The 21,471-nt window shown below is 36.5% G+C and overlaps 1 protein-coding gene across 22 annotated transcripts in view; it reads right to left on the reverse strand.

Annotated features, from left to right (window-relative positions):
* Window positions 1-21,471, reverse strand: part of ANKRD26 (ankyrin repeat domain containing 26) — an 89,697-nt gene that overhangs the window by 60,544 nt on the left and 7,682 nt on the right. For 14 of the 22 annotated variants that reach the window (XM_058532597.1, XM_058532602.1, XM_058532601.1 and 11 more), the window contains exons 4-11: window positions 19,630-19,736; window positions 18,170-18,307; window positions 15,925-15,995; window positions 10,363-10,422; window positions 7,805-7,838; window positions 4,973-5,045; window positions 1,545-1,605; window positions 1,253-1,455 (exon numbers count right to left, since the gene is read on the reverse strand). In XM_058532597.1, the coding sequence (XP_058388580.1) occupies window positions 1,253-1,455; window positions 1,545-1,605; window positions 4,973-5,045; window positions 7,805-7,838; window positions 10,363-10,422; window positions 15,925-15,995; window positions 18,170-18,307; window positions 19,630-19,736 (747 nt within the window). The remainder of the gene's footprint in view (window positions 1-1,252; window positions 1,456-1,544; window positions 1,606-4,972; window positions 5,046-7,804; window positions 7,839-10,362; window positions 10,423-15,924; window positions 15,996-18,169; window positions 18,308-19,629; window positions 19,737-21,471) is intronic. The other 8 variants (XM_058532600.1, XM_058532611.1, XM_058532610.1 and 5 more) reach the window with 4 other exon arrangements.

Raw genomic sequence — 21,471 nt, forward strand, 5'->3', positions numbered from 1 at the left:
AACTAGAACACAGATATTGAGAATGGGATGGAGATAAAACTGGAGAATCAGAACCAAACCCAAAGGCAAGTGTCACGCTAGCAGGTAAACTTTATCCCTCATGTAATGGGGACCCACCACATCAGCAGAGGAGTCACCCCATCACAAATATATTTTAGAAAGTCACTCTGCAGCAACGTAAAGAAGAACATAAGGGGAGCAAAACTAGAAAAGAGTACTTCGAAATTATAGGTGAGAAAGTCAATTATGGTAATAAGATATGAAAAATGGTGAGTGACTGGATGTGGGATTTCAGGGAGGGCTGGAGTCCAGGATTTTCCCTGCTTCGGTGTTTCAGCGGTGCTGGATAGGAGAACGTATGACAGAGTAGATCACAAAGAGTGAGGAAAGAGCAAGGGGTCAGGGACAACGTCTGCAGTTTGGGATACAGCAAATTTGAGGCACTCAGGGGACTTCGAAGAAAGATTTGGATAAATACACTTGGGATAGGAATAGATAACCTTACTCAGGAAAAGCATAAGATACTAAGAAAATGAATATTTGTAAAATATACTAAACTGATATAACTAAATAATGCAAGCCTACACAGAACCTTGAAATTTTGAAAATAAAAACAAGAGTAGGGGAAAAAAAACAATGGGATTCAATTTTCCAATTATATATTTCAACATTTGTTTCAAGGATACAAAATACACCCTTTTACAAATATATGCAAATATTAATTTGGGGGATATAATAAAAAGCATTTTTAGCTGAATGAAAAGATTTCATTGTAAAGCATCAATTCAAGATGTTACAAGACTCCTTTTTAAAACTTATGGGGCCAGCCCCGTGGCTTAGCGGTTAAGTGCGCGTGCTCCGCTGCTGGCGGCCCGGGTTCGGATCCCGGGCGCGCACCGACGCGCGGCTTCTCCGGCCATGCTGGGGCCGCGTCCCACATACAGCAACTAGAAGGATGTGCAGCTATGACATGCAACTATCTACTGGGGCTTTGGGGGGAAAAAAATAAATAAATAAAATCTTTAAAAAAAAAAAAAAATTTTAAAAAGGCAAGTTTTAAGTTGTAGAAGAGAAATGCTCATGTGATTACAGAATTATGATACATACATCTCTCTTGTTATTACACTTGTTTTCTATCATGATCTTGAGGACTTCCACTCTTTCTAAGATTCTTTTCATCATTACAAGGATTAGGGGATGGTATGTGAAAAAGCATGGGGAGAAAAGTTTAAAACAAAACAAAACAACTTACCTTCGTAAGATCAAGGTCTGCAAAAGGCCTCATAGAAGGTTTTAGAAGAGGTTCAGGTGATGGAAAGGCAAAATGAGAAAAGCCCTGGACTTTGATTGATGGTTTGGGAAGTGTTTCAACCACACCTTCATTTTCACTATCAGAATTATTGTCCTCAAATAACGTTCTATTTTCTGGTCTCACAATATCACGTTTTGATTCTACTATAATAAAAACAAAGTAAAGAGTACATGAAAACTATAATTTCAAATCAGTGAATAACATAAGAATGAACAATCTTCAAACAGCTTACTGTTTTTCTTGGATTGCTGGAAAGCAGTCATTAGCTTTGTTAAGCTTGGTTTCGAGACATTCTAGAAAAAAAATAACAACTTTAAGAATAACAAGTATCAAGTTTGATAAAACAATTATAATATTCACCATTACTATAAGACCTAACACAAAGAGCACAGGTTTTGCAGTCATTCAGACGTAGGGTCAAATCTCAGTTCAGCCATTTACTATCCTGCATCTTATCATGAGGTGAGGATTATGAGAGATGACATTGGTAGCCCCAATATGTCACTTCCTTTACCCCTAATTGATTATTATACAAATACTGTGATATCCATGAGATTATTTTTTTTACCAAAATAACCTAAAACAAAAATTTATCCCAAGGTAAAGTATTACTGAAAAACTAACATTAAGAAACTTAAATTAATTATTTGTTACATTTTAAAATGTGTTTGCATCATTTATGTTTGCCTGAATTATCTCTTTTGGGGGGAAATACGACAGTTTAATTTTTAGTAGTATCTTATTTAGAAGAGTTGGAATCATAAACAGTATAAATTGCTTGTATTCTGTTTGTCAAAAAGCTCAAGACAAATGATTATTTCAATCTAGCTCCTTCTAAGATAGAGGAAAAAAAAAAAAAGAATAAACCTGTGGGGCAATGATTCATGAATGAAAGCCACACACATACTAAATAGAAAGCCATAACCAAATATGTTGACAATGGAGACAGAGAGAGAAAGATTGAAAGAATAGACACTGAAGAAATGTTTTCCACAAGGAAAAAATTAGCTAGGGTAAATCATAAAAAAAAAATGGTGGGAAAGGAGGAAGAAAGGAAAAAAAATGAGACATGACCAGTCAATCAAGTATGAGCTTAAGACAAGAAAAAAAAGGAAAATGGAAGTACAATAGGGTATGTGAAGAAATATACGCATACTTCAGTACATACAAATATATGTATCAGTAATATGTTAGTATTATTAGGGCTGTACTGTACTAAGGCTTTTGTTCATAGTATAGCCCTAATAATACTGATTTATATTACTTTATAATCACTTGTTTATAAATATTACCATAATAAAGAGTTTAATTTTGTCACTATGGTAAGTCATTCAATTAGCTGAACATGGTCATCTATCACTACCTGAAAACTGTAAATTATTACAAGACAGAGAGAAAAATAGAAGAAGAAATGTTCCTAACACATCAAGCTTCCACCTGGAGAAAGAATTGGTAATCAGAAATCTAAGGAGAAATGTATGGCTTGAAAAGATATACAGTTAGCGCTCCTTTTCCACGCGTTCCGCATCTGCAGATTCAACAAGCCTCGGATCATGTACAGTACTACGTTACGATCCACGGCTGGTTGCATCCTTGGATGTAGAACGCCCAGATACGACTAAGGGACTTGAACACCCGTGGATTTTGATATCCGCAGGGGTGCTGGAACCAATCCCACGTAGATACTGAGGAATGACTGTATTTAATGGAAAATGAAATGGGGCTAAAAAAAACATTGAGAAATTTTAATCTAAAATTCTAAGCTCACAACCAGAGGATACTAAAACAGACACTGTAACCTACTTTCTTATCACATATTTCTTATTTTATGACATATTTCCTCAACATAACTCAATTGAACTTACACATCCTAAACATTAAAAGGGAATGTAAATTTAAGCCATATTTCTAGAAATTCAAATAGATTTAATTACGAGATATATTATAACTAATATATTACTTGTAACATTACATTACAGTAGTCCCCGCTTATCCACCATTTCACTTTTCTGTTTCAGTTACCCTGGGTCAACCACAGTTGGAAAATAACACTGTCACGATGTATACGTCTCTCCTCTCACTTCATCTCATCACGTAGGCATTGTATTATCTCACATCATCACAAGAAGAAGAAGGGTAAATACAGTACAGTAAGATATTTTGAGATAGAGAGACCAGATTTATACAACTTTTTTTGTGTGTGTGAGGAAGATCAACCCTGAGCTAACATCCATGCCAATCCTCCTCTTTTTGCTGAGGAAGACTGGCCCTGGGCTAACATCTGTGCCCATCTTCCTGCACTTTATATGGGATGCCGCCACAGCATGGCCTGAAAAGCGGTGTGTCGCTGCGCACCTGGGATCCGAACCTGGGCCACCAGCAGTGGAGTGCGTGCACTTAACCACTAAGCCATGGGGCCGGCCCCTCACATAACTTTTATTACAGTATATTGTTAGACGTGTTCTATTTTATTATTAGTTACTGTTGTTAATCTCTTATTGTGACTAATTTATAAATTAAACTTTATCCTAGGTATGTATGTAGAGAAAAAAACATAGTATATACAGGGTTCAGTACTATCTGCAGTTTCAGGCATCCACTGGGGGTTTAGAACCTAACCCCAGCAGATAAGGGGGGACTACTGTATACAGAATTCCATTTGTCTGTTCATTTATTCACAATCAAAAAATATTCCAATGCTTCTTACATGGAAGACCTTATTCTAGGTGCACCAGAATACGCACAGTTCTGTTTCCTAACCTCCAGTAGCTTATAGTGATACGGGGTTTTACAATGAATATTTAAATAACCATAATACAAAATGTTTGAAATTTGAAACTTTAGAATGTGATACAAGGACTTTGGGTAGATATTTTTAAAAACTATATTAAAAAATTTTCTGAAATTTGAAGCATTACCATATGGTTATTAGGAGTCTGTTTCTAGAACTGGTTATTATTTTAGGCAAAACGTATTTTCAATTAGATGAAGAGTTTTAAATACACTACTCTTAATGGAATGATTTAGAAAACATAGTAGAATGCCTCTGTAATATGGATTTTGAGAAAGAATTTAAATTTCTAAATTTCTACAATTTCTAATATTAGTTTAGTCCAAATGCAGAACCAAGGATAAAAACGGACAAAAAACTCCCTCCTAACAACTATGTGATACCAAAATAAAAAGTGTCCAAGAAAAAAACAAAAGAAAAAAAACAAAACTATATGATACATGCTACATAGTTTTGGAACTGAAAGGCACCAGGGCGATTCTGTGATTATTACAATAAGTAACTGGATCCAGTAAAGATTTCCTTTAGGCGTGAGTATCATAAACACCATGTACGATTTAAAAGTCACAGTGAAAATCCTCATCCCTGACCACATCTCCTATTTCCTCCACTGTGGGAAAGCTTCTGCCATTGTAATCTTCCTGTCTCTATATATCTTCCAGCCCGTTCTCTCCTTCAGCCTCCACCTTCAGCACTTACCAAAGTAAAAAAAACTTAACTAGTCATACTTCTATAAAATGGTCTGCTCTGACCAACTTTCCATGACAAAGATAAACGATGATAGGTAGACCCTGATAAATTTTACGAGTAAATACTACACAAAACTCAAGTCAGAGCAGGAAGATTCATTTCACGAGAGAGCACTTTACCTTGGTGTCAAAATCTAAGCCTTCATCATCCGAAGTAGGCCATGAATCATCAACGCCAGGTTTGTTGGAAAGCCTTTAGAGCAAAAATGTACAACAAAAAGAAGTGAGTTCATTGCTTTAAAAAAAACAAAAACAACAAAAAATCGAGTGAAAGGTTGGCTATCTATATATTAAATGAAGTTTCTTGATATAATTAAAATTTGGCCTCTGTTTTAACCAAGCTTTACTTATCTATTCCCGCCTCCACCTCTGCCCATCTATGAAATACCCAATGAAGACCCACTCTAAGTTCCCTTAGCAAAGAGTGACAGCCAACATAAGGGCAGAGCCTGAGAATAACTGGTTTTCACCAAAAGTCCTGAAGGCTGAACTGAAAAATCCAATGAATGGCTGACATAACTTTTGCTACCTGAACAGGAACAAACCTGATGACCTAAAACAAGGCAGAACAATAGACTGTCCCTTCTCCATTGTCTGCCCCTGGTTCAAAGACTGATCTGTGTCAGTCACAAATGGCAGTCTTGGCTCTTCAGCATGGAAAGCACTTATTAAGGTGACCCTGTTCCTTCCTTTTACCCCAAAACAGTATAGGGAGTTCCCTGAAATATTTGAAATGTTTGAGTTGAATGCACAAAAGTCAAAGAACAAATTTACATGTTGTTAGTGGGAATACTATTCCCATAGAGACTACAACATTATGAAGTCCAATTAGTTTTTCTATACAGGTCCTCCTAATTTAGGTCCACATAAAGCAGCAAGCCCTTAAAAACCTTCATAGGCACCCAGATACCCAAGGAGGAAGACTGCTGTAAACAGAGAGTCCTGGCAGTGGTGCCTCTGTGTCCCTGTACCATTTACATATCTTCCTTCCTATGGCTTCCTACTCCCAGATCACTCTTCTGCAGGGGTCCATGACAGTCCCCAACCTTTAAATCTTCAGCCTATGAAGGCACAGACTCCTGAAACAAGGATGGGCTCAAATGACCAAGAGTAGGAGCTGTCTATTTCCCTGCTCCTGGAAAACAAGCTAAATGGAGTCTCAGTCGTCCACTCCCAACATAGGCATGTTACCAACTACCCAGCTGAAGTCCCATTACTGACCTGACAGCCAGTCCTACCCCTGCCCAACCCTACATGGACATGGAAAGCACATCAGTGAACTGGGAAAAAGAAGTGGAGATGAGGAGACACCTGCCTTGGGCCATAGATCTATGTAGCTCAGCAATCTCCAGTCCCCTAGGACTCAAGGGGATTGAAGCCGGGGTGGAGGTAGATGATACCACATTCCTATTTGCTATAAAAAGAATCTTTCCCATGGCTCAAATTATTTTAATATCTTTTGATAGAAATCTTGAAGTTTTCTAGCTGTTCCAATTAAACAAACAAAAAAGCAACCTATTCAGCACTCCCTTGAACTCCCTATATTAACATGTCTTTCTAGACAACTCCCAACATCCTGTGTCCTTCATTCCTGTAATTTGTCTTTATCTAACTTGTCATAAACCCCAGTATTCTGATCTCTTTTCTCTTATCTGATCTAACATCCTTATTCCTTTCCCAACCCAGTGTTGTTCCTCTTGAAACTTGGCCCTCTGCTGATTTCATTCTTATCCTCTTCCATTGCATTCATTAGAACCACTCCCCACCTTTCTATTATTACAACACTCACCTATAGGATGAGAAAGAAGGAAGAGTACTGGGCTTAGAAACCTCATTCTGAATTTAAACCTCATTTCTACCACTTACTATATTCAAATAAGTCACTTTAATCTCTCCCAGTTTCAAATTCTCCATGTGAACAACCACTTGGCCAAGACATTAAACATAGGATGAAGTACTAGAGGGTGTTTTGATTAATTACTCTCTAAGATTCCTTAAAATCCTAAAATTCTATGTGCTTCTGATTCTGTCTATAGGAAAATGGAGCACACTTAACTGGCAAAAGTGGAAAAAATAACAGAAGAAAAGAAACACCAAAAACAGCAGAGAAGAAAGTGAAAAATCAAGAAAAGATTATGGAAAAGTCATGGAAGAAGTAAAAAAGACTCTGGGAAAAAAGAAAAAACTTCACAGAGCTAGACAACAGTACTAGCCTCAAAGGAAAACTAGATTGGGAAAGCAGTAAGTAGAGAAATCAATTAGAAATATTCTCTAAATAGATGTTGAATTTAATTAACATTACATAGTATAACATGTTCTATACCATGAAGAATATACTAGATATTCTTCACTTACAGAAAAATAATTCATCTCAAGAAGAGTAGATACCATTATACCTAAGAAGACTTGCCTGATTAGGTCTTATTTATGTAAAACCTATGATTCTGCCGCCATAACTTACCTATGATGGTAAAAAACAAGGTACTAGTTACTACGGCAAGTGTCAAATATATTAGGACAAACACTTGGACTAACTGGGCTTCTTAGCAAAAGTCTAAATCAGAGTTAACATATGATTACGTCTGACTTTCTGAGTTGATCTGACTGGGATCTGTATCTTGATCCCGGTGCTGCACAGGTACCTATCAATCTATGCTGAGGGACAAGAGAATGGATTTGGGAGCCAGGCAGGCTAATGGGTCAGCCCCTTGTTAACTATGGAATCATGAGTCAATTAATCAACCTCCCTGAACCACAGTTGCCTAATTAATAAAAATTAGGCTATAACAGCACAGCTACACTGCAAAGCTATTGTGATGATTCTATGAGATAACAAATGTCAAACACATAATATAGTGTCTATCCCATAATAGAACACTCAATAAATGGTAGTTTCTTTTCTCTCCATTCCCCTAGTTAACATACAATTTTTAAAAATCCATAAAATCCTACCTGCTTAAAGAGTATTCTTCAGAACTCTCATCCACTATTCAAAAAAAAAGTAAAATACATTTTAAATCAACAATAGAAAAACACAATATTAAAAGTATAAGACTGATGCTTTGTTAGAAAGCATTCCTTTGGGATTGCACCTGGAGAACATACTAGAGTGAATATTAACTATACCACTGATAGGCAATCAATGCATTAAGAACTCTTACTTCCCCTCCTTTAAATATATCAAATGCAAGAAGACGAATGGGATTTATCAAAATTTGATGCTATTTACAATGACCATAATCCTAATGAAACCCTATCAGACTGACAGAAAATGGTATTAGAGAATCATTATCATAAAATGACAATGTCAAACTTAAATAGCATGATTTTCCTGGACTTCCGGTACTAGGAGCAGTTAGAAGAGAGAAAACTTATTTTGCTGTGACACAACACAACTTCTCCAGCTCTTTAGTTGAGACTGTTCAGCTTAGGATGCAACACCCTATCACGAGGAAGCTTGGTCCATAGGCACTGTACTTTGCAGCATGGTAAAACACAGGAAGCAGACTCTCTCCGCTCTTATTTCCAGTTGCAAGATAAGTATGAAGACTTTGTGATTCCAGTTTTATAAAGTATAATCTCTTGAGATTGTCTCCTTCCATTGCTAGAGAGTCTATCTGGACACACCTCATAGAGCAGGACGGTCCAAACAGTTAGTGCTGGGTAGTGGTGTGTTATGTGCCTTTTCTCAACCCTGCCCATTATGTGGCAAATGTCTATAGAAATCATGTTTTTTCAGCTTGAAAGGCATATGTCATCAGATCCTATGCTGATGAGCAACAACAAAAAACCCCACAAAGGACAAGAAACATCTTGAATGACTCCTTTCAATTATTTTGGAATTTTAATTTTTTAAACATTCAAAAAGATACCCACTGTACGATTCCAACTATACAACATTCAGGAAAAAGCAAAACTAGCAAGACAGTACAAAGATCAGTGGTTGTCAGGGGTAGGGAGAAAGGAGGGATGAATAGGCAGAGCACAGAGGATTTTTAGGGTAGTGACACTATTCTGTATGATACTACAACGGTCGATACATGTCATTATATATTTGTCAAAACCCACAGAATGTACAACAAGAGTGAACCCTAATGTAAACTATGGACTTTGGGTGATAATGATGAGTCAGTGTAGGTTCACCGATTGTAATAAATGTACCACTGTGGTGCAGGATGTTGACAATGGGGGAGGCTGCGTGTGCATGGGAACATGGGGTATCTGGGAACACTCTGTACTTTCTGCTCAATTTTGTGGTGAACTTACAACTGCTCTAAAAATAAGGCTTATTAATTTTTTTTTAAAAAGGTATCCACTGAACCTGCTATTATCATATATTAATATATTAATGCTATTTTCAAGACACAGTCACCTTGAAAATTAAGATAAAGATCAAAGTAACATAAAATGGGTATTATTCCCCCAATTGAAGTATATGAAATACTTAAAGCAAATAATTTTAATTGCATACTTAGGCAAGAAAATAATTGATAAATATGATTGAATATGTCATTTTATAGTTATCAACAGGGGTTTAACACAATATGAATCAAAACTGGATCATCCATATAATTAAGACAATTTTTATTCTAATTTTAAATCAGAAATTATTATGCTTATTTTATCTAAGAATTATACTAAACGATTAATCAGATAAAAAAGACAGATTATAATTACCTACTATTGCTACAGTAATTTATGTACAAATACCTGCTAAATATTCACCAAGAGTCAAAAAAGTAACCAGCACTGCAATTTAATATGGATGATGCTACTGAAACCCGCACCCTGTTATATCATCATATTACTTGGTATTAAAATAAAGTTTTAAGACAACACCAAATATTAAGTCAGGACTATAACTGCTGTGCAGAAAAGATTTCCTTAGCAAGCCTGAGACTGCTATCCTTAGAAAGTCCAGTTTGAATGGCTGGCCCTTGGTTGTTGTCTGGGAACTTGGATTTGGGGAGGGCTCCCACCATTCCCTAACTGGTAAAAGTAGCTCACTGTGCCTAAATTGTTCGTACAAACATTGCTATTTATGCTAAATACCTGCTGTCCTTCCAGGAATCTGGAATTCTGGTACATGCCAGGGAAAGGATGCCTGTGTGACGAGTGTGCAATAAAAACCTTGGGCACTGAGTCTCTAATGCGACTCTGGTACTGGTAGACAACAGTTCCCATGTGTTGTCATAATCTGATGCTGGAGGAATTCAGCACATCCTAGTGACTCCACACGGAGAGGACTCTTGGAAGCTTGAGCCTGGTTTTCCTACAGACTCTGTTCCATACATCTTTTCCCTTTATTGATTTTGTTTTGTATCCTTTCACTGTAATAAATCACAGGGATGAGTACAACTACATGCTGAGTCCTGTGAGTTTTTCTAGTGAATAACCAAATCTGGGTGTGGTTTTGGGAACCTCTGACACAACTGCATTATATGAAATTTTTATTGTTTGGGTTAATGTGTTATACAGAATTACAGTCAGAAGGTTATTTCACAGAATACCTTTCCTCGAATCTGTTTGTCTTGATATTTGCCTTGGAGATTCCTGTATTCCTATATCCACTTGAATAAAGGCATAAAAGGGATAAATGAAACGATGTCAGAAAATAATGTGAAACAAGCAACAACCCTATTTTAATCAGAACAAAAAATAGAGAATCCTGATGATTAACAATATGTTTTATAGTATGAAAGTTCCAATAAAGAAAATGAAAAGATCACATAGTCAATTTTCCCTAACTAAGCAGGGTTTAATTCCTTTTTATAATAGTTATGAATCAAGCAGATAACTGAGATAATTATAGAAAAACATATACTTATCATATATAGTATAATAATATACTACTGACAGTAGAGTTCTTTTTGTTTCTAATTTTTTTCTTAATTTCTTATAAAACTAAAAACATGGCTCACCTATTCAAGGCAGTTGTTGACAGTACAAGTCAAAAAGTCAAAAAAAACTGCATCCAAAATGTAGGATGAGTTATCCACTCCACCACGAAAATAGTGTATCTGATCATTAAGGATCAATAGGACTTTTAACTAATTTGGGGGAAAAAAAGTAAATTACCTTATACATAGATAGTTAAAAAGTTTGGCAATCTAACTGACCACATATTGTAATTTAGCCACAGATTATCAGTTTCTTAAAAAATACATAATACCATAAAAGCACTTCAGCCAGCCCTGGTTAAGCCCAAGGTTAAAGATTTGGTGCTCTCACTGCCTCTGCCCCAATTCGTTTCCGAGTCAGGGAACCACATCACCTGTCAGTCAGGTGACATACTGTGGCAGCTGTGGGCTGCTGTAATGCTGAAAGCTCTGCCACCAGTATTTCAAATACCAGCAGTGTCACCCATGGTGGACAGGTTTCGGTGGAGCTTCCAGACTAAGACAGACTAGGAAGAAGCACCCGGCCACCCACTTCTGAAAAAACTGGCCATGAAAACCCTATGAATAGCAGTGGAGCACTGTCTGCTAGAGCATTGGAAGGTGAAGTCGCAACACAAAAAGACCAGGCAGGGTCCTGCTCTGCTATACACGGGGTCACTAGGAATTGACGGCACTAACAACAACAAAAAGCACTTCACATTAAAACTATGCCAGACAAAACTTAATTTGTATTTGACAGTCCAGAAGAAATTTTTAAATCTTGGCAGACCATCCCAGTAACACTGTCACTGTGGTACAGATATAAAGAAGTTTAGCATAAGAAAGTAATAGAATATGAGATAAACTTTAGGTTAGGTAGCCAATTACCTTAAAAGGAAACATACACATTTGTCAAACATACATATGTTAGCAATGTATTCTAACAGTAGTCAATTCCAAGACAATTTTCCTTAGAGATGAAATTCAGAAGGCAGCAGTAAAAGCAGAGATATTAGAAGAAGGCAAATGAAAAAAGAAGCAAGAGAGGCAGCACTAACAAAAATAGTCAGGTACTGCCTTTTTTCTAACATCATCAGAATTTTCAAACTATTGAGGACTAGTATATTCAGCATATCATCTTATACTGTCTCCTTGGTATTATATTAGTTTTCTGCAATAAAATATTTAAAAGATGTCAGTTTTTCCAAACTGCTGATCTGTGAACTATTTCTGATCAAAATTTAAAACTCTGTCAAAACATGGCTGTGTCATGATTCCATATCGGAGCTAGGGTCTGACAATGGCTTCCAGTTGTTGCTGCCAGATTTTTGTTTTGGTATTCATCCAGGGAGCTTACCAAGGACTTAAGAAAAACTCAAGTATTTCCACGAGAAGCAGGTAAGAAAGACAACACTTTTCCTCACACTTTACTCCTAGGTTTTGACAATTCTGGAAAAATGTGGGCAAGTGTACTCACCAGTCTAAACCAATTTTTCCTGACCCTGTGTGGGTAGGTGGTACAGTTACAAAAAAAATAGGTAGGACCTTGGTAGATGTGATTATTTTTCCATATTTGGACATCAGAAGTACCAATCATGTAAACAGCAGACCTCACAACTCTAAAATTGTTCTTTTGAAAAAGTTATCACCAAAGAGCTTTTAAAAGTTAAATCCAACTTTCTTCTCAGTAATTTTACTTGGTACAATTGCTACTCCCTTTTGAAATTCTCCTTTTTTGCAATATTACTTCCTCTAGTGCCTCTCCTACTTTTCTCCAGCCACTCAGTCTTCTTTACTAACTCCTTCTTCTCTCTCCACTCCTTAAATATTGGTATTCCCAGGGTTTTGTCTCTGGCCTTCTTCTCATTCTACATGTTCTCCATCATGGACAAGCTCGTTCAGATCTATGACTTTGCCCAAAAATTATAATCAGATTATTTCAAATTTGCATCTCCAATCTCAGAGCTCTATCTCTAGCTAAAAACTCCTATTATCCAATTATCCAATTACTGAAAATACCCTACATGGATATTCCATCAAACTCAACATGTACTAAAAAAAAGCTGGTCTTCTCTGTTTACCTGCTGTTGTTCTCTGTTCAACTGACAAAGTACTACTCACTCTTCATGTCCAATGTAAATGCTGGTGCACAACCTGGAAACCTATGAATCATCTTGTATTTCTCCTTCTCCCCTAACTTTCTACATTCAATAATCAGTAAATCACGTGAACCATACCTCTTTCCTGTATCTGCTTTTTATTTCCACTGCCACTACCCTAGTCAAACATGGGCTCTGAACTGATGGCTTTCACAGGAAAAACAAACAAAAACCCAAGTATTACTATTACTTCTTAAATGAATAAAAAATTTTAAGCAAAACAAATGAGAAAGACAAAAGGCCTAGAAAAAGACCAATATTTTAAACTGAATAAATTGAGCCTCTTGACATTTATTTCACCATGGTTGGGTGAAACCTTCATAATGGATTGATACTAGTCCAAGGAAGCAAAAGCTTCCTGTGTCTCCCAGTCTCTTGCATGGCTTCCTTCCATCCATTCTCTACATAAGGGGTCAGCAAATGATGGCCCACAGACCAAATCCAACCTGCCACTTGGTTTTGTAAATCAAGTGTCATTGGGGCACAGTCACGCCTATGCATTTACATATTGTCTATGACTGCTTTCATACTACATTGGCCGAGTTGACTAGATATGACAGAGACCACATGGCCTAAAATATTTCCTATCTGGCCCTTTCCATAAAAAGCATGCTGATTCCTGCTTCATCCCATAACCAGAGTGCCCTAATCCTCAAATCTAATCTTGTTACTCTTCTGCTCAAAATTCTCCAATGAATCCCTGCAGCAAACATGGCTGGTTCTCTACCCAATAGCCATTCCTTATTCTTCATTCTTGCTGGAGAACCACAACTTTTATTTGGGTATTTATTGTCCCAATACACAAAGAAGGTGGCCTGTCTCTCCCCAGCTCTAAAAAGAGAGATGATTATTCTAAGCTAACCACAGTAATCACATTTCCTTTACCAGTGGCTGGTTTAGAATGAGGATGTGATGTAGCCTAGTCAGTAAAATGTTAGGGAAGTCTCCTGCAAGCTTCTGAGTTTTCTTCCTATTTAAAAGAATCATGTAGAGCCAGCCCTGATGGCCTAGTGGTTAAAGTTCGGCAAGCTCCACTTCAGCAGCCCAGGTTCGGTTCCTGGGCGTGGAACCACACCAGTTGTCTGTCAGTAGCCATGCTGTGGTAGCAGCTCACATAGAAGAACTAAAGAGACTTACAACTAGAATATACAACTGTGTACTAGGGCTTTGGGGAGGAAAAAAAAAGGGAGGAAAATTGGCAACAGATGTTAGCCCAGAGCAAATCTTTCCCAGAAAAAAAAAAAGAATCATGTAAAGAAAAGCAGACCCTCCAGCCTTTAGATATTGTCATATGGAAATATGAGGCATGGAGCTGTTGCTAATTAGCAGACCAGGAAAGGAGACATAAACAAAACACTGCCAACCTGACAGCTGAAAGAAGGACGGCACCTGGGATCCTCATGACGTCGCTGAACCACCAAAACAATCCTGGTTCCTTTATGTTAGCCACCTTTATTTAGGTCACCTATTATTTTCAGCTAAAAGCATTCTAACTGATAATTTCCCAAGGTCTACAGGATAAGATCTGCTCCTTTCTCCACTACCAAAAAGGCTTTCATAAGCTTGCGCCTCCTTCCCCACCATTCCCACAGCACATTTTCTGCACCAGCAAAATTGAACTACTCATTAATCCTGTGGAGCTCACTTGTACATCTTAGCCTTTGCATTGCTGTTCTTTCTGCCAACCATGTAATCTGGATAGGTGTTCCTCCTGCCAAACATCACCCTTCTGCCTCTTTATCTGGCAATTAAATCCTACCCACTTTTTTAAAACTCGAATTCCTCAGCATGGACTTAAAGTGTCTGGTACATATTAATCACCAACAAAAAAATAATAAATAATGAAAATTATAAGCTCCTCACGGGCTCTGGCACATAGTAAAAGTGACAATGACAAGCTCCTAGAGGGGAATTTAGAAAGAAATTAACCAGGGACAACTCTACTCTATGATAAGCACCTTCAAGACCAAACTCTATTGTGTCTATTCCATCTTTGTGTCTCCTGTAACTTGCAAAACTAACCTTCGGAAGTTCTTTGCTAAAGGCCTACTGAGTTCAAGGTTTGCTAAAGGCCTACTGAGTTCAAGGTGTCCTCATACAGTTCAGAGTGTACCGTGCACTAGGTGCCACATCTAGGCAGCACAGTAGCGTGTTCGTTACTGTGAAACATTTTTGTACTTTTATTATAATTTGTTGAGTCCAGAGTTGGGCTATTTGAATATTTATTATCCTAATCTTTTGACTAATGGCAACAGAGCATCTTGTTCTTACAAAACTACACTGTCATGACAATTATCCAACGAACGGAAGAAAACATCTTGTTCTAATAAAGTCAACACATCTCATTCTGTTTTGACTTATAGGAGTGAAGTTGATAATAGAGAGACCTTGTTGTTATAACACTGTGTAAAATAACCTCTGCTTCTCAACAAAGCATAGCTTTTCTGACTTCTGTACTATGAGTAGGTATCGTTAAAAAAAAATCTCTTAGCAGCATTGCCTCACACTGGCTAAATTTTGCAGTTCTTATTGTTTGTCATTTATTTATAGTACCAAGAAGGTGTGGTTGAGTTCTCCATTTTGAAGATGGTTACTGTTTTAGTGAGATAAATCACCATGTAATAACTAACAATCATTTACTAAACGTAATCTATTTGTTGTAAAAATTAAATAAAAGATCCATTTTTATAAGAAGTCCAATTTGTTATAATGTGATAATTGAGAAAACACACAATATACTAACTTAAAAAATTTTTTTCTTATTTCCACAAAGATATCATATAAGACTTTAGGGGCCATGATTAAATAAATGAATTTCTTTTCAGACAATACTGTCTCAGATTTTAAATACCTACAATTAACTTCTTAAATAATTCTGAATACTAGACTATCAGGAAAGAAATTAAGAAAAAATATACATGTAACTTACACATTGGATTTTTCTCATTGCTCTTTCATTATCAAAACTTCCTTACTCTTCCTTTCTTTATCTATGGTAGAACCACCCAGAGTAATTCACTATCAGAAGTCTTACCTGGATTGCTATTTTGAGAAGAAGTTTTAGGTCTCTTTTCTTCTTTACATTCAGAAATTAGTTGGCAATTGCTATGTGTAAAAAAAAATGTGATAAATAATATTACTATTTTAATACTGATATGAAAAACGTTCACCAAATATATTAAATTCTTAGAGTATTTCAGATAATATCAGAGCTAATATCAAAACTTTATCCCATATACTTCAAATCTATAAGTTCTACAAACTTTTTATTTAGCAAGTAATTAAAAAGGAAAGAGAAGTAAGGTGAAGCAGTCCTGAATTGAGGGCAGTATAACTCTGTAAAGTAACTAGAGTTCGTGTGCCATAATAGAAACTGTCTTGAACTCAGAAGTTCTAGCTCCATAACCAATAGCTATTTGTTCCCGACAAGTCACTTTTCTTTGGCTCAAAGTTTTCCTCTATAAAACAAGGATCTTGTTGCCTTATTTCACAAGGTTGTTAGGAGGATTTAAGGAGATAATATACCTCTCCCCAAAAAATGCTCATAGCAATAATGAAGCAATGGAATAATCTGTCCTTAAACTTTATTGTTGGAACTATGTTGGAATTCCAAATAAAACACAGTGTGTCTTTTTTCAAAGTTTCTAACGTTCATGTCAGAATTCCAAATAAAACACAGTGTGTCTTTTTCCAAAGTTTCTAACGTTCAAATGTTGCAGTTTTCAGAAGATGTTATTAATTTTGGTTATTAGCTGTTCTTTCTTTGTGGTTTGTAATTCAGGGCATTTCAGCTATTACATAACTTCTAACTCAATTTATTTATAAATATATGACCTCATGAAATTAGATAACATAATTGTCCCCTATTATTGTAGCTAATCATACCAAAGGCAGAAAACTCATAGAATTCAAGACCCGGCTTGAACTACAACTATTCCTTCTCTCTCTACTCAAACTCTGAACCAGCAGATCTTTATTAGAATGACGCTTAATCTCCATATTCATCTCCAACTGACTTGGAAGACATAACCTTACTTTTATATATGGATACTGATGAGTCACAGATGGGGCTTAGCTCTCCTAATGCCAACTAACCTACTTTAGATTCTGAGATTTCTGTTCAACAGCTTCCTTGCAAGGCAGAATCTTAAAATATTTTGAAACTTGAGGTAGATAAAAGGCACTTTGGAGATTTTCATTATTTCGGAAGACAAATCACTTGAAGGGCCAACCTTAATTACGGAATCTCAGGCAAGGTGGCACCCACTACTCCAGGAAGGATGACATGGGACCTTCCATGACCTAAGAAAAGGTGCTCCTCAGGATATAAAGCAGACTTGGGGTTCAGATCTGGTAACAAAGGAGAAAGGAAAGTCTGATCTTTTCCTGCAGCATTATTTGAATTTCTCTGACAGCTTAGAATGGTCCCAACTAACATCTGCTAGCAGAAAAGTCAAATAAGAGCCTCCAAGGGTAATTCATCTTGAGGGTCTGACCTAACATGTGGGCTACACATAGGGTTTTAGAGTGTGGGTGGAACGGTGTGTGAGGCTAAAGCCAGAAGGCCCAGCTGCCAGAACAGAGTGTAGGGGTTTGGAACAATGGCTGAGCATATAAGCATATGTATGTTAACCAAAAAAATTGTAACTTGAAAGTCTAAGTGTGGACCACCATGAAGACTGAGGAATCTGGATCAGCAAGAGCATCCTGGGAGCAAAGGTCAATCATGACCAGACTGCAGGACCAGTTTCAATAGTAATGCTGCAGCAATAGAATCAATGGAAACAACAGAATGATTAGAATGTCCTTTTTTCCCTCCATCTGACTTATGCAAGAGGATTGTCTCCCTTGGACTTAGGGAACCCCTTAGGTTCTCGGAAAATTCAAGGAGGAGAGTATAGGAGATAGTTCCCAGAAAAAGTACAGGATTTTCTGCTAAAGTGAACATTTCAAGACCCAAATAACAAATTATAAAAATCATAGATGTGACATGATTGTACCCCATGCATAGGGATTATACCTGGAATGAAACGAGTTAACATTAGGATCCCTAAGGATAAAGGTCTTAAAAGTCCTGAGATAAAGAATCCTGCACCCATTGCTACTTCTAACTAGTGTAGCCTTTTGCTTGGTTTCTGGCTGATGATGTGGACTAACTCACTGCCATTCCAAAATTGCCTGAACCAAACTATGAAATATCACCTGACACATAAGAAGTAATAGTTAAATTATTTTAACCTCAGTTTAGTGATAACTAGCATTTGAATGTAAACACTTACATAGTAAAACCACTAACAACAGCATATGCTTCTGCAGTCCATCCATAGATATCTTGAGAAAAGACATCAATACCTTGCTGAAGAAGAAGCCTGACTATATTTGTTGATTCATAATTTACAGCAAGCATGAGGGCTGTTCTAAAATAACAGAGAGAGAACTTCACCCTTAGGAACTTTAAGTTATTTAAGCAGCTAATTTGATAGACTTTATCAAGTTAATATCTTGCCTGTCTGTGTAGAATTGACCATTTACATGCTCAAGTATTCATCTTCATAAATTATCTCCAAAGCTAAAATGAAGGGACAAAAAGGAAGCCTCTTGTTCCACTTGGCTATTCCATAGTAGAAGCTGCTAATTTAAAGTCCTTTGACGGACAAGAAACTATGCAGAGGTCATTTATCAGAAGTAAGTGAAGATTTAAATGAAGAATTCCTCATATCTTCCTTAGTCTGATATACATATACTTCAAAGTCAGCTAGCGGTCAGGTAAGTAAAAGCTATTTACAGGCTTAAAGAAATAATACTAAAAGTAATGGTAATAATAATAGTCATGGTTGCAGCAAATGATGCTGATAAGCATGTGCTAGGCACTAAATTAAATGTTGTATATACAATCTCACACACAACCACCCTTGAAGGATATATTATTATCCTCCTTTTCATATAAGGAAACATATTTGGTGATGATGAGTAATGTTCCCAAGGTCCCTACTTACATCTAGCAAGTAGGAAAGCTAGGAATTAAACCCAGTCTTGTGTGAATCCAAAGCCTATCTCGTTTCTCTTTATCAGCCACCTATGACTTGTCTTCATTAAAGACAAAGTTTATTCAATTAAAGCTATCTTTCTTCCTCCTACTCATACCAATGAAAAATAAAAACATCAAAATATACTAGAAATGAAAAAGGATAAAAATTGATGAGCCCATAGTATTTGGTAATAGTAATTAATAGTCACTTAGGAATAACCTAATAACATCAGTAGTCTTCAAAGAAAGCAATTTAAAGGAAAGAGTCATCCAAAAGACAAAATCAACTCCTATTTATGTTTAATATGCATCTTAAGGAAAAATATTTATGAAGGAGAGGTTAAAAAAATACATAAAAGGTTTCAGAACTTCAATACTGTGTCATAAAGTACACTAAAAGTTAGAATCTATACTTTATAAAACTAATATGAAACCCCTTTAGCTAATATAAAATCATATGACCAAAAAATCAGATTCTAAATGACATCAGTCAGTGCTATGAAGGAATATGAATCCTGCTATATACTGTTCTTCATGTTGCCCAGTCAGAACGATCGCTTTTCCATATATTAGATGATGTGTTGATATTTTTCACTATATAATTGTAAGTTAATCCTCTTTTTATTAATTTACTCTTTCTGACTTGGGTGATTATTACCACTTTAGAACGATACTAAGCTTAAGAAAAAAAAAAAGAACCAACTACTGTACCTTTTCATCTTATCAACTGCATGTATATTTGCTTCTTTCTTTACTAAAAATTCCACCATTTGCTGTTTGTTTTCACTCACAGCAAGTAAAAGTGGTGTGAGGTCATCCTGTAAAACAGCAAAAACAATTTATAATTTACAAAATGACATATTTAAAAAATGATAGACTGAATTTAAAAACTGATAAAAGATCCTCTGAACTTAAACATCTAATGTAGAAAGTAAATACAAAGCAGCCCCTTCCTCCTCGCCCCGCTGTGCTGTCACCTGCTGCTCCTTCTCTTTAAAACGCCCCTATTCTCACATTCTATCTCCAAACTCTAAAACATAGCAGTAAATGCTTTAAGTATTTTTATTGAATTAGTAACCTAAATGCTTATCTCTGGAATAGGGTTTCTTAAATTATCTTCCACAGAATATGTTCTTTACCAGAAGTTAAGTACTATGCCCCAACAGAAAGATTCCATGATTGTCTATGTTGGAGAAATATTACAAAACTGTGCATTATATGTCTAGTACTAAAGAAATCTGTTTAAATTTGCTTAATCCCTGTTTGACAATACTTTTTTGTGGCAACATTAACATTTGAGAAATTAGAGTTTCAGGGATAAGTTTTGAGAGCTTTCCAATAAGGTGAAGGTTTTCTCCAGGTGTGCAAATGTGCTCGACTCTCTTCTGTCAACACTGTCAGGAGCCCAGATGCCAACAGCAGCCCCTCCCACTCCCCACGGGCCACTGAGGACATGGGCTCTGAAGGAAGAGAGGCTTCAGATGAACTGTGACTGCTTACACAACATGGTCCACAGGCTTTCTCCTATTATGACATGATAGATTTTTACTTAACTGTTAGAAAGCTCAACATGAAATTTTATTTTCAATTATAATGATAATCCTGGGGCCCTAAAATACATCTGCTTTTTTAATCTGTTTTTATTCTGGTTTCCATTTTAATTGCTAATCAAAATTATTTTAAATTTTCAGCAAAATATAAATCAGAAATTAAAAATATAATGGCTTATCAACAAAAACTCTAATAACTGATCTATATGGATTATTTTTAGCATAATAAAAGCTACTAAATCACTTGCATTTTTAAGGAACAATGCTGAGAAGAAAAATCATATTGTCTGCAATGTGCATAACCTATCCAACTACAGCCATGATTAACCTCATAAGGCTCACAGACATTCCAATGGGAATACAATTATTTACAGTACATATGAAGAATAAGTTTTTTATTTTATTTTATTTTTTTCGGTGAGGAAGATTCGCTCTGAGCTAACATCTGTTGCCAATCTTGCTCTTTTTGCTTGAGGAAGATTGTCGCTGAGCTAACATCTGCCAATCTTCCTCTATTTTTTGTATGTGGGATGCCGCCACAGCATGGCTTGCTGAGTGGTTTGTAGGTCCGCGCCTGGGATCTGAACCTGCGAACCCTGGGCTGCCAAAGCAGAGTGCACGAACTTAACCACTACACCACGGGGCTGGCCCCAAGAAAAAGTTTTTTAAAAAAACAACATAAATTCTAACTTGGAAAATTCAATCTCATTCTTAAGAGATTAGATATGAAAAAAATTATAAATTAATATAGACTGTCTTGAAAATGTTGAGGTCTTTATTAAAATATATTATAAAACAGGACTTGGAAACTCAAATGGTGACAGAGGCAGAGTCGGCGACCCGAGTCAGTGAAGAGCCCAGGTGGGGACAGCAGCAAACTGGAAAACAGGGGCCTCGTATAAGAGGGGCAGCCTCTGCACAGCCTCCCAGACAGCAGTATGGGCTCCGGGGCACCAGATGCGGTTCTTGAGGAGAAGCTTGAAATCCAGATTTCTGCATGAGT

The sequence above is a fragment of the Diceros bicornis genome, chromosome 36 (assembly GCF_020826845.1).
Source record: "Diceros bicornis minor isolate mBicDic1 chromosome 36, mDicBic1.mat.cur, whole genome shotgun sequence".
NCBI classification, from domain to species: Eukaryota; Metazoa; Chordata; class Mammalia; order Perissodactyla; family Rhinocerotidae; genus Diceros; species Diceros bicornis.